This window comes from Musca domestica, unplaced genomic scaffold, assembly GCF_030504385.1.
Source record: "Musca domestica strain aabys unplaced genomic scaffold, Musca_domestica.polishedcontigs.V.1.1 15, whole genome shotgun sequence".
NCBI classification, from domain to species: Eukaryota; Metazoa; Arthropoda; class Insecta; order Diptera; family Muscidae; genus Musca; species Musca domestica.
In genome coordinates this window covers 14294782-14308323 of record NW_026712207.1, presented here as the reverse complement: position 1 = coordinate 14308323, position 13542 = coordinate 14294782, and the positions used below count along the sequence as shown (strand labels likewise).

The 13542-nt window shown below is 36.8% G+C and overlaps 1 protein-coding gene across 1 annotated transcript; it reads right to left on the bottom strand.

Annotated features, from left to right (window-relative positions):
- Positions 1–5006: 5006 nt before the first annotated feature.
- On the bottom strand, positions 5007–13005 carry LOC101889253 (uncharacterized). The gene is made up of 2 exons (XM_005186313.4): positions 12500–13005; positions 5007–6009 (listed from the first exon to the last, which is right to left on the bottom strand). Exons 1-2 carry the CDS (start codon positions 12887–12889, stop codon positions 5104–5106), a joined length of 1296 nt encoding a protein of 431 aa, XP_005186370.4. The 5' UTR covers positions 12890–13005; the 3' UTR covers positions 5007–5103.
- Between the last annotated feature and the right edge of the window lie 537 nt (positions 13006–13542).

Sequence of the window (13542 nt, the reverse complement as noted above, 5' to 3'; positions counted from 1 at the left end):
ATTTCTCACGTTTTTTTCCCAAAAAAATATTTTTAGCCTAAAAATTTGGTTGGGTTTGGAGAATTTGGTTATGGTCAAAACATAACCCTATCACATACACCAGTTTTTTTACAAATATTCTATGAGAAGATCTGCCGATCTTCAATGAGAAGATCTACTGATCTTCTATGAGGAGATCTACAGATCTTCTATGAGAATATCTACAGATCTTCCATTAGAAGATCTACGAATCTTCTATGAGAAGATCTACAGATTTTCTATGAGAAGATCTACAGATCTTCCATGAGAAGATCTACAGATCTTCTATGGGAAGATCTGCAGATCTTCTATGAGAAGATCTACAGATCTTCCGTGAGAAGATGTACAGATCTTCCATGAGAAGATCTACAGATCTTTGAGAAGATCTACATATCTTCTCCGAGAAGATCTACATATCTTCTCCGAGAAGATCTACAGATCTTCTTTGAGAAGATCTACAGATCTTCTATGAGAAGATCTACAGATCTTCTATGAGAAGATCTACAGATCTTCTATGAGAAGATCTACAGATCTTCTACGAGATCTACCGATCTTCTATAATAATGAAATTAATATAACTTCTACGAAAAATTTACCAATCTTCTATGAGGAGATTCACTGATCTTCTATGAGAAGGTCTTTAGAGAAGGACTATAGATCTTCTGTAAGAAGATCAGTAGATCTTCTGTAAGAAGATCAATAGATCTTCTGTAAGTAGATCAAAAGATCTTCTGTAAGAAGATCAATAGATCTTCTGTAAGAAGATCAATAGATCTTCTGTAAGAAGATCAATAGATCTTCTATGAGAAGAGAAGAAGATCTACAGATGAGAACATCTACAGATCTTCTGGGAGAAGATCTACAGACCTTCTCCGAGAAGATCTACAGACCTTCTCCGAGAAGATCTACAGATCTTCTAGCAGAAGATCTACAGAAGTTCTAGAAGTAGATCTACAGAAGTTCTAGAAGTAGATCTAAAAATCTTCTTTGAGAAAACCATCAGATCTTCTATCAGAATATCTACAGCTTTTTTATGAGGATGTCTACTGAAATTTATTGAAAAGAGTTAAAGACTCTCTATAAGAGGATATTAAGAATTTCGGAGGTATTTTTCAACTTTATGGGCAATCTTTCTGGTTTTTCCACAAATGTATCAGCTTGGCAACAATTTCTCATCATTACAGGGTGCTAAATTTTCGGCCCTGTGACCAAAACATTTTTTTGCGTTTTTATGAAATTTATTTATTTTGCAATTTTTTGTGTGAGCCGTCAATACGACCTTTGCTGGCCAATTCTGGCGGTAAACGCCTCCTGTCGTTCGGTTGGTGTTTAATTTAAAAATTGGCTGCCGCATTATATATGGCACAATAAATATATTGCCACGAGCGTTTTTTGCTTCGTGTTGATAATGATGAGAGAAAGCACTTAACTACATGCACAAACAGAAGCCGCACAGCGAAATTCCAACACATGCACAATTCACAACATTGTTCACCTAATAGAATATTGCATACTTTCGGGGATGTATGCATTTATTCGTTCTGCCAAAAAAAAAATATTGTATGCGAAGAATTTTGTTGTTTCACTTAAATTTATGTGGTAATTTAAATAAGAAAAAAAGAGAAAAAATTATATAGAGGCCACTTTTTCATGCCTAGCCCACCATGTACCTGGCAGAATTTGTTTTCTTCTGTTTTAAACTGTTGCTGGTGATTTTGTTCGGCCGTTCGCATTGCCTTTATCACGTCCTTTGTGGTAAACTTTGTACAGACGTTGTTCTTACCACACAACCCCCCGCGACCACTCCGAATTTCCATGTGCCGTGGAACAAAGTTTTTCTCTTTTTTGCATATTTTAGCTGGTTTTGTAATTTTATTCTTTGTTTTTTTTTTTGTTTGTTGTTATTGCATTGTTTTATGGCAAAAGCTTGTGCTTGGTTTCGTTGCTTGGTTGCCCCCCAAAACTGCAATTGTGCATTTATTTTGCAACAGCTTTGCTCCTTCTGTCTGCCGTACGTTGGTCAGACCCCAATGCAAGTCCTTCATTTACTCCACTCATTAAAACAACAAAACAAACTTAATTTCCGTGTACCGAAAATTGCTATAATTCAGGTGTAAAACTATTTTACGCTTATAAATCAAATACTTGCCACTACGAATGGCGATGCACCTTAAATGTTGCAGCAAAAAATGTGCAGGGGGAAAACCCGGGAAACTAATTAAGTGTCCATACAGTCTGGCTGGTAAATTGCATTGAAGTCTACGAAATGCAGTTTGAAGTGGGGAGAAATCTTTTGGGAACTCCTGCAGAAAATGCTGTTAGAAGTAGGGGAGAATCTTTTGGGGACTTCTGCGGAAAATCTTAAATATATTTATTTTACCTTAAAAAATTTATTGAAACTTGGGTCACAGCGAACTTATTGTATCCTGGAATAATATATGTCGTAACGCCTCTTTCTTATCGATACTTTCCATCAGTTGATTTGATTTTATAACTCAATATACGAGAAAGGTGTTAAAAGCCAATATAACAATGATCCTAGACAAAAGTATAAAATTTCATTTTGGATATTTTGAGGCCGATTTTAAGCCGGATTATCTGTATTTGAAATGTGAAATTAAACAAGTAAAGTGTCTCCCATATTTTTCCAAAAGCAGTAAAAAACTCTCAGCATTAGGGATGCAATATTAATGGTTTATACTTTTCAAGGTCTACAGAGTACATTTTATGACGCTATAATTCTAAAGTTTGTACTATTCCATTTTGTGCTTTCTGGGTTCTCATACCTAATTAGCCCGATATTTTTTGTTCAAAGACTAAATGTGGACAAAACACGAAATAAATTTATTGCGAGGTATGTCATTGCAAAATGAATTTCTAGTGAACATTTCTTGTCCATTTCAGAAACAAAAAGAGAGGCCTTGGAAGGAATTATTTTATAATCCACGACTTTTTGTAAAAAAGGGCTTGACTAACATCACACTCAGGATCAGAGCACAGACTTGCTCGTTTTCGTTCTAGAAAGAAACTTACTCGTGTGCGAGAGGAGTTAAATTTGTAAGTGGATTTTACTCTTCACTCTTTTGCTTGAAAAATTAGAGTGGGAGTAGAATCGCTCGGAATAGAATAAAAGTAAGCAAGAGTAAAATCGAGTGGTTATAACTACTTTGTTTGTTGATTTGTATGTGTGTGTAACAGCGAACCGATTTCCCTATCACATGCTTCACAGATTGCCGACATAGTTCTACAACGTCTTTAGTTTTATTTCCTATGTCTTTTTTACTCCCGCTCGAATTCGGATAACGAGTAAAACTCGTTTCAATTTTGTGTTTGTCGGAGTCTGCATACGTTTCTTTAGAAGAAGGAAGTCCAAAAAAATATATACAGAATCCATAAGTATTGGACATGAAGTCCTTAATATTCTTGAGATATTCATTATACAGGTTGAGATGAAAAAACTGCAACCAACTTCAGACTGCTGTCATTTCTATGTCACTCGTCCGAAAGCTGTTAAAATTATTCCAGTGACAGCTCATTATATTGTTTACAAGCGTTCAAAAGTATTTTGGTGAAAATTTTCCAAAATAAAAGTTATTCGTGATGGAATTAAAGCGTGATAGTGTGATTTCTTTATATTTAGCTGAAAAACCACAAGTGCCTACAGTGGGAGCACTCTACCATTTAAATGTGAATAAATCTATTGTGTCTCGTACCATCGCTCGTTACCGTGATTCTGGTAGCGTACTCCGACGTCAAGGAAGTAGACGGAAGCAACATCAGCAGAAATGGTTCGAAAAGTAAAGAAGCGACTTGATCGAAACCCCCGTCGCAATGGCCGAAAAATGGCTCATGAGCTGAACATATCGCAATATTCCATTAAAAAATATTGAAAAATGAGCTCGGGGTAAAGCCATTGAAATCAACAGAAAGAAAATAGACTCAAAAGAGCTAGAGTTGCTTCGCATGGCCGAAAGTTGTGAACTATCGAATTTGATTTTCTCCGATGAGAAAACATTCCTTATCCAGCAGTGTGTAAAAAAACAAAATTATCGCGTTTACTTGCCAAAGAGGTCAGCTGAAATTGTGCAACTTCGGTTGGCCACCAGAACTCAAGCGCCGGCCATGGAGATGGTGTGGGCCGCCATAACAGCCAATGGTGGCTCTCCGCTCGTATTAATCGACCGTGGCATCAGAATAAATGCGGAATATTATCGCGAAAATATTCTGAAGGATGTATTAAAGCATTGGTCACGCACACATTTTGGCCGCAGACCTTGGACATTCCAACAGGACTCAGTACCATTGCTACCCAAGAATGATTGCAAAATGAGGTTCCTCGCTTCATTTCTAGCGCACAATGGCCACCAAACTCTCCGGATACCAATCCGTTGGACAATTGTGTCTGGAGTATTTTGGAAAGCAAGGTTGGCACTAAAAAAGACCAAAATGTCGATCACAAAATGTCGAGCGCTTTGTCGGGAATGGGCCAAAATACCGCAGAGCAACATTCGGGCAGCGTGTGACGGTTTCATTGGCCGTTTGAAAGCCATAATTCGTGCCAAAGGGGCCAATTCGAACAAATATAAACATATTCCAAAATTTGATGCTATTTCCGAAATTTTTTACTTTCATTCAATAAAATTAAAAAAAAAGTAGAAATTATGGCGTTTGACATTGTTGCAGATTTATTTTTATCTCAACCTGGATTTCATATAAAGTGGAGGAAGTAAGCAATATAGTGCAAACCTGGCACGTCGCAATATTTATATCATATTTATCTAGGTCCTAAACAAAATGGATAATATTGTCCCCTTTCTTCGGAACTTACTCCATGTAGGGTCAACAATTTGAATAATCATAAGAGAAGTCGGCAAATAGACTGAAACTTTTTACTTTTTTATTACAGTCACATTTTTAATGGATTTACCTGGAATTCTGTTTGAATTTGAGCATTTCAAAAATACCTCCCAAAAATTAAACTCTTTCCATTTACGTTTGATGGACTCTCAATTTTATTATACTCCCCGATAAGATATGAATTTACACACAATACAAAATTTACACCACATTAGATTTATTTATTTCTCACAATCGCACAGCAAATGTTTTACAGCATTCATGTGGCGGGTCGAGAACAAAGACCGGTTTCTTGTTCTCATCGACATAGTCTTTGTAGTACACGGTATTTATGCATTCCCAGCCCAGGCGTTCACACATCTTGGCAGAATAATAACTCGTGCAGTCTGCTGTTAACAGTTCATATCCCAATTGTTTTCCCAGCACCTTCAATTCACTCATTAACCGCCCTCCAATATTTTTGCCTCGTACCTTGGTGTCAACACCAATAACATGGGCATGTAGAACTTTTTGTACCCCAAAACGTTGGCACACATTGGCATCACGTTCAACACAGGCTAAGAATTTCAAAATAGTTCCCCATTTCGAGGAACCCTCCACGGCGGCTTCTTCAAATAGGTGGTCAGCCTCTTCGGGTCCTTTGGGACCAGCCAACAGCACTCCAACAATTGTTTCGCTCTGCGCATCGGTGGCCATTAAACAGGTTCCATGATCTATGTTCGATATGTTAAAGTCTTCATCGGCCTGATCTTGTTGTTTGGGTTCTGTGCCAATGGTCAAAGGTTCTTCACGGTAGTAATGGATACGGAGGAAATCTAAAACAAGCTGCCGTTGCTGCGATTGTATAACACATATCCGAATATCATCTCCAGTGTTGTTGCTCATATTTCCTCCAGTTACTTGACGCTTGACCAGCTGTTTGTTGAATTTATGACGTCTTTGTTGTGGTCGCTTCCAGTTGCTTTGTTGTTGTCGTCGTGCAAACAACAGCTGATAATGAAATCGAATGCGTGAAATGAGAACGTTATGCTGCGATGTGATCGCGTGTACGACTGATTGCTGGCGCAGCAGTGGGGCGATGAGTGGCCACATATGAGAGGATTGAAGAGAACAAGATTTGTTATCGAAACCAATGTTTTGAAAACAAATAATTTATTTTGAAAGAGAATTGAAAATATGAAATTAAGAGAAAATATTTCCATCAGCTGTTTTTGACTTGATTTGGTATGCAACAGAAATAGTAGTTGGTTAAGTGTTCAAATATGAGGGATTCAAATATAATTCGTTAAATTGTGTCATGCAACTTTTTTGTAATTTCAGTAGCAGGGGTAGGTGCGTAGAATTATATTTTTCTTATTCTTCTACTTTCTTATCTGTATAAACTGGAATATCCAGAAAATGTCCCTTTACCTTTTTAATGGTGAAACTAGAAAAAAAAGTAGTTCGGAAGGCATAGGAAACCAACTTCCAACTGCTGTCATTTCCAAACCACTCCTCCGACAGCTGTTAAAATTATTCCAGTGGCAGATCATTATATAAAAAATTCATTCTGATAAAATTTTCCAGAAAAAAAGTTATTCGTGATGGAATTCAAGCGTGATAGTGTGATTTCTTTATATTTGGCTGCAAAACCACAAGTGGCTATCGTTAGAGCACTCCAGCATTTAAATGTGAATAAATCTTTTGTGTCTCGTACCATCGCCCGTTACCGTGATACTAGTGGCGTAGCTGAACATATCGCATTATTCCATTCCCCATAGCCCTTGAAATTCCAAAAAGTGTATGAACTTACACCGCAACAGAAAGGAAATAGACTCAAAAGAGCTAAAGAGTTGTTTCGCTTGGCCGAAAGTGGTGAACTGCCGAATTTGGTTTTCTCCGACGAGAAAACATTCATTGTCCAGCAGTTTGTAAGTAAACCAAATGATCGTGTTTACTTGCCAAAGAGGTCAGCTGAAAATGTGCAGCTTCGGTTGGCCACCTTCGGTGGCCACCGGAGCCTCAAGCGCCGGCCATGCTGATGGTGTGGGCTGCCATAAGTGTCTCTGCTCATACTAATCGACCGTGGCATCAGAATAAATGCCAAATATTATCGCTAAAATATTGTGAAGGGTGTATTCAACATTCCAACAGGACTCAGCAAGCGCCACTCAACAATGGTTACAAAATGAGGTTCCTCGCTTCGTTCCAGCGCACAATGGCCACCAAAATCTCCGGATACCAATCCGTTGGACTATTGTGACTGGAGTATTTTAAAAAGCAAGGTTGGCACTAAAAATACCAAAGTGTCGATACCCTCAAGAAAATGATTCGCCGGTAATGGGCCAAAAAACCGCAGAGCAAAATTTGGGCAGCGTGGGACGGTTTCATTGGCCGTTTGAAGACCATAATTCGTGGCAAAGGTGACCAATTCGAACAAATCTTAACTTATTCTAAAATCTGATGCTATTTCCGACATTTTTTTGCTTTCATTCAATGATATTTAAAAAAAATTTAAAAATGATGGCGTTTGTCTTTGCTGCAGTTTTTTTATCTCACCCTGTATTATGGGTCCTGAAATATTAAATCAACAAAAACTATTGACCAACATTGTTGGGGGGCATAGAAAACTTCCTATAGTTCAGTTTGGTTTTTATTGAGAGAAGAGTTTCCATAGGAAGAACTTCTGTAGTTTTTCTATATATTGTAGGCCTTCCATAGGCCTCCAAAGGTTAAGGCGTTTTATATATCTTCTGTTGGCAGAGATGTTGATGTAGGTCCTTTGAATATATTATTTTTGGGTCCCTTTGTTCTTTGTAATGAAGGCTTTCTTGAGGCCTGATGCTACATGGTAAAGTATAGCGGCCCTGTGTAGATTGAATAACTTTTATATATTTTTTTGTTGATAATTTTTTTTTCAATTTCAATTTATTTTCATCAATATCCTTAGACAATTTTTGAATACCTTACGACTAACAATATTTCCTTAATTTATACTTGACATAAATATTTTTCTAAGTTTATCTATATTTTGTTGATAAAAGATCTTCTACAGGTCTTCCCTAGATTGAAAATCGCCTAGAAGTCTTCTCAGACCGATAACCTCCCTTAATTTTTTTTTAGATCGGAAACCTTATGCATTTTCTTGCACATCACTTCCGGAAGCGAAAGACCTTCTATTTGTCTTCTACAAAAAAACCTATTATCCGACTCTAAAGTTGGTAGCTTTTATAAAACTGATCATATATGTGTGTGTGTGCAACACAAAAGACCAGTGGCCTTCTACGACAATGACAGACGACTGAATGACAGCAGCAGCAATGCAGTCTATAAACTGATTATATAAATAAACCATTATTTGGCACCAAATCACACAAACCTACACCCACACACACATTGGAAAATCAAAATAAACCACAGACGAATCCTTTCTCTCTCTGTGTTTTAACGCATACACACATGTGTGTGTGTGCCTTTACATTGTGACGTATACTACACGTTATATTGATTGAAGAACGTGCTGCATTCACAGATGGATTCATTCGTGGCGTGCGTGGAATATTTTAATAATACCGAATGCCAACGACGACGACAAGAAGCCAATGATAGAGCGATAGAGGGTGACAGATTCTTGACAAGACTGCAAAATGAACTTGCGAAAAAATTGTGTAGAGGTGGAGGGAGGAGAGGAGCGGCAGAAGGAAAACCTACCAAATTGCTGAGGATTTTTGTAAAATTAACTGTGATTCAACGTGAGTGGGCAATGCTTTGTACGAGATTTTTCACTGGAGATTTTTTTTGTTTTTGGGTTTAAGAACACATTGAAGGTTTTAAGCAGCGGAAGCAACTCGGTGATGGAAGGTTGGAAATGCGTTTAGGTTGGGCCAGGATAATGATTCAAGATTTTAAGTTAAATTTCTCTTTATTTCAATAAATTCTAGAAGTATCTTCGAGTTGGGCGCCATTTTAGAGGATCCAGTCCACAATTAAACAAGATGTGATGCAGATATCTTATAGATGTCGGAAAAGAGAGAGAGAGAGTTACAGTTAAATTCAGCACGATTTAAGTTGACGTATTTTATGCCAAAAAGCTGCGTTTTGGTCGCTTCAGTTACTAGAGTATGTCCCCTTTCTAGACAGCTACTGTTCCAACATTGTTTTATGCTCTCCCCCATACTATGGAGTGTATACTAACTTCGTCACTCCGTTTGTAAATCCTCAAAAAACTTATGTCAGACACATCAAAGTATTTATATTCTTGATCAGCATAAAATTCTAAGTAGATTTAGCGATTTCCGTCTTTTTGTCTATTGGAATTACACTATCTTTCGAACGGTTGTTGGAATATTATCGCTTTTGTTAGTATTTTCAGGCAAAATTTTTGGTCCACATCTCGTGAATAAGGGTCCAATTTTTTGAATTATTCGTGTGAATGAGAACCTTATCCCCTAGAAGAGAATGTCTATATAGGTCCACAATATCGTATACCCCAATATTTTAGCCAAATGTTTCAATGAAATTGTCTTAAAATCCACCCAAGGGGCTCTTTCCGAGAACTTTACACCCTAGAGGAGAATTGTCTACATAGGTCCACGTTTTAGTATGGCGCCCATATAATGGTACCCCCAGATATTCGGTATTTTCATGATTTTTTGGGACATTATTCACCGGGATTGTTTCAAATTGTGTATATAAAGGTCGGAACCATTCCTACAGCCTATGGCACAAATTACTTATTCAGAACCACATCTTCGTATATCCCCCATATAACCTGTTTCATTTTAGCGGTATTTTTGACGGATTTTTATACCCTACACCACAAGGTGGTCAGGGTATTATGTCTTTGTGCATTTGTTTGTAACAGGCAAAAGCAAACGAGATAGACCCATAGTTCCTTTTGATGATCTGCATACAATCACATTCTGAGTCGATTTATGCATGCCCGTCCGTCTGTCTGTTCGTCCGTCCGTCTGTCCACGTATTTTTGTAAACAAAGTACAGTTCGCATTTATTGCCCTATCCAGATGAAATTTTGCACAAATCATTTGTTTGGCCCGAGGACAAACCCTATTGAAATTGGAGATAATCGGTCAACATTTAGATATAGCTCCCATATATATCTTCGTCCGATTTGCCTTTATTGTGCACCAAACGTGTAATATCAGTCCGAATAGTATGGAATGCACGTTCGATCAGATTGGACCTCAAAATAAGTATGCCAAATTTGATCGAAATCGGTTCAGTTATAGCTATAGCTCCCATATATATTGTTCATCCGATTTGTTATTTTTGTCCTCCGCAGCCGTAATATGCACTCCGTAACAACGATATTCAGGGAAATATATCAAATACAGCTCAGAAATACATTTGTTGGTTCAGATTTGGATATAGCTCCCATATATAACTTCGCCCGATTTACCTTGGATTGTGCACAAAACGTCTAATATTTTCACAAATTGGATGAAATTTGGCACTTGCGGCCGAATTGAGTCTAGAAGTTAGTATGTCAAATTAAAATTATAATTATAATCATAGCGTGTATGATTGAATTCTCCCATAAAAACTTTTAATTGTTATGAGCAGCTCTACTAAATTAGCAAGGCCCCGCCCGACTATAAGACTTTCTTTACTGTTTTTTCAAATTTTTATGTTTTTTCCAAATGTTGGAGGGTATAAAAAGTTTGGCTCGGCCGAACTTAGCTGCTGTTTTACTTGTTAATATTTATATTTTCCATATTTTTCTCAACCAGAGATCTGATGTGAAAAAGGTTCAAATTTGGATTAACAAATTGCATATAATTGGAAATAATTGTTCGATTTTCTTAAAATATTGCACATCCCAATATTATTATCAGTATTATAGGAATTTAATAAATCGGTCTACTATATCTTGAACCCCAAGAATATTTCTACATTTTATAAAAATTATATAAAAATTTTACAAAGGAAATAGCCGACATAATCCAAACCGACATAATATTAATATCTGACTTAGGTCAGATACGAAATTGAAAATATTGGCCCATTTCTTCGGTACCATCCCAATATAGGGTCAACATTGTAAAGAATCAAAACACAAGTCAAAATTTATTTTTATAAACAGACATTGGCGGAGATTTTACATCTGTAGGCAAAACCAACTGATACATTCTAACTTGTGGTAATATTTGGTAATAATATTTCTTTGGTTTATCGAAAATTCAAATATTAATAAATATTAGTCATGCTAGGAAACCCGGTTTTATTGAACCCTTATTATATTATGTAGGAATAAATTTCTTATGGCAGAAAATGGCAAATAACAGCTAATAAAAAACATTCCTTTTAGGTATTAAAGCCCTGGAAGGACAGAATCGCCATAGTCCTAACTTCGTAATTAGGGCGTTGTAAAATTTCCCCAATGCTTCCCCAATGGCCACAAATTTTTGCTGCTTTAGAAAACATTTTGGTTACTTGCTTGAATTATGAGCCCCAAATAATTTTTAGCAATCACAGCTACATTCGTTTAGTGCGATATGCCCTTAACGGATTAGTAACCCGATTTCTTATAAGTATTTTTACTGGGTGCATCACGACTCTAATTTTTTCTTGGACGCTGAATCTCCAACTCGCAACACTTCTTCCTCATTGCAGGGTAATGGGTATATTCCGTGAAAAATTCACTTTCTGCATGGATATTCTTTTGATCAACAAGAAAATGCTACGGAAATCAATAGCAACTGTGAAAATCGATTGTCAGATCACCTTAGATTGGCCCCTTATTTAAACAGCTTAACATTTGCCTTATTTCAAACGGTGTTACGCAGACAGTTCTTCACAATTTGTTATTCATATCACGTATGTTAGACTATAATGTACGGTAAAAAATATGAACATTTGTACAAACAAATCTAATAGAACCATTTCGTATGTGGTTCTGTTGATTAAAAAACACACGTGCTATAAAAACAAAAAAAAAAAAAAACACTTTAAAGACGCACTGTTTACAAATAATGGCAAATATTACCATTTTTAGTTGGACTCTTATCATGGCATGCTTTTTTTCTAATAATATCGATACGATGTTTAGTAGACGATAAGATCGTTTTTCCACACGACTTTTTAATATAAATGGCGTAGATAGCAATTCTTCGTTTTATTTTGTTTTAGGAGAAATATTTAATTATATTTTTTAATTGTATTTTTTTTTTTTTAAATCGCTACCATATTTCAATTTATTAATTTTTAAAACAGATTTATTTATTTTTATTTTATTTTAGATTTTTTCACATCATAAAAAAACTATAGCTACTTATTTACACTAATATATTTTGCACAAGCACACATAACAAAATTATGTTTATTTTAATTTTCAATTAACATCTTCACAATCTCAAAGCGTACGATTTACAGCTATCGTGTGGAGGTGGTGGATTAAACACCGGTTGGTTGTTTGCATCCAAAAAGTCTTTGTAAACAATTGTGTTAATGCAGTCCCAGCCAAGACGCTCCTTGATTTTGGCTGAATAGAAACTGGTACAATCGGCCCTCAACAGCTGATAGCCCTTCTCTTTGCCCAAATCCCGGACAGCATTATACAGACGGGAACCAAGATTTTTACCACGCATCGAACTATCCACACAGGTTAGCCAACGTTATGGAGTACAAAAGATTCTCTAATCTTTTGTACTCCATAACGTTGGCTAACCTTTGCGTCACGTTCAATGCAGGCCAACATTCTCAAAATCTTTCCCCATTTTGTGTCACCCTCCTTGGCAGCCTCCTCAAATAAGTGATCAGCCTCATCTACACCCTGAGGTCCGGCCATACAGACACCCACAATTTTATTTGTGGGCTTGTACACCGCCATAACACAGACGCCATATTTGATGTTGTCCAGAACGTATTCCTCCTCCGATACAGAGGCCACTCCCTTGGGTTCTGTGTAACCCGTCAGCGGTTCATCGGTGAAAAAATAGCTTCTCAAAATTCCTCTGATTTCTTCACGATTCTCCTCTTGCACGACTTTAATTTCAACATCATCTTCGTAGCTCATTTTAGTGTTAGAATTTGAGACGGTGGTGTTGATTAGGCGACGTTAATTGAGCGACTGAATGCTTGTTAATGTGAAAGCGAAGACATCTGTCGCTGTCACTACTTGCCGCTACTATCTGCCATGAACAATGTTTCCATTTCGTTCTAATCACAAACTGTAAAGAGAGGTAGCGATAAGAAGAGCGTGTGTTCTGTTTGAAAATCTTCCACAGTGTTTTTCTAGCACTTACAAATGGATCTTCCAATGACTTGGCACTTTTTTCGTGAATTTTGATAATTTGTTGTGTATTTCAGTTAGCAATGAATCGGAAGTATCAAATGTCTAGCTTCTCTCAATTCTAGTCTAATGTCGACTTTGGTGATAGTTTCGCTTTCGTGAAACTATTTTTAGTTTAATGTTTGTAGATTTCATAAGTCCGACAATGGAACGACAAGGTCATCATAATTTAAATTAAAGGCCTGTTAGGCAATTTAAGATTTACTACATGGCATCCCAGCAAAACAATTGATGAAAATTACTCACTTTTCAAAAATTTCTCCAAGCAGACCCTATAGTCGTAACTTACAAGTAATAAATTAACATGGAGGGAGCTTAGGATACGGAGAGTGTGATAATTGAATTTTTATATAGCAATTAGCCAGTGCCCGCCCGCT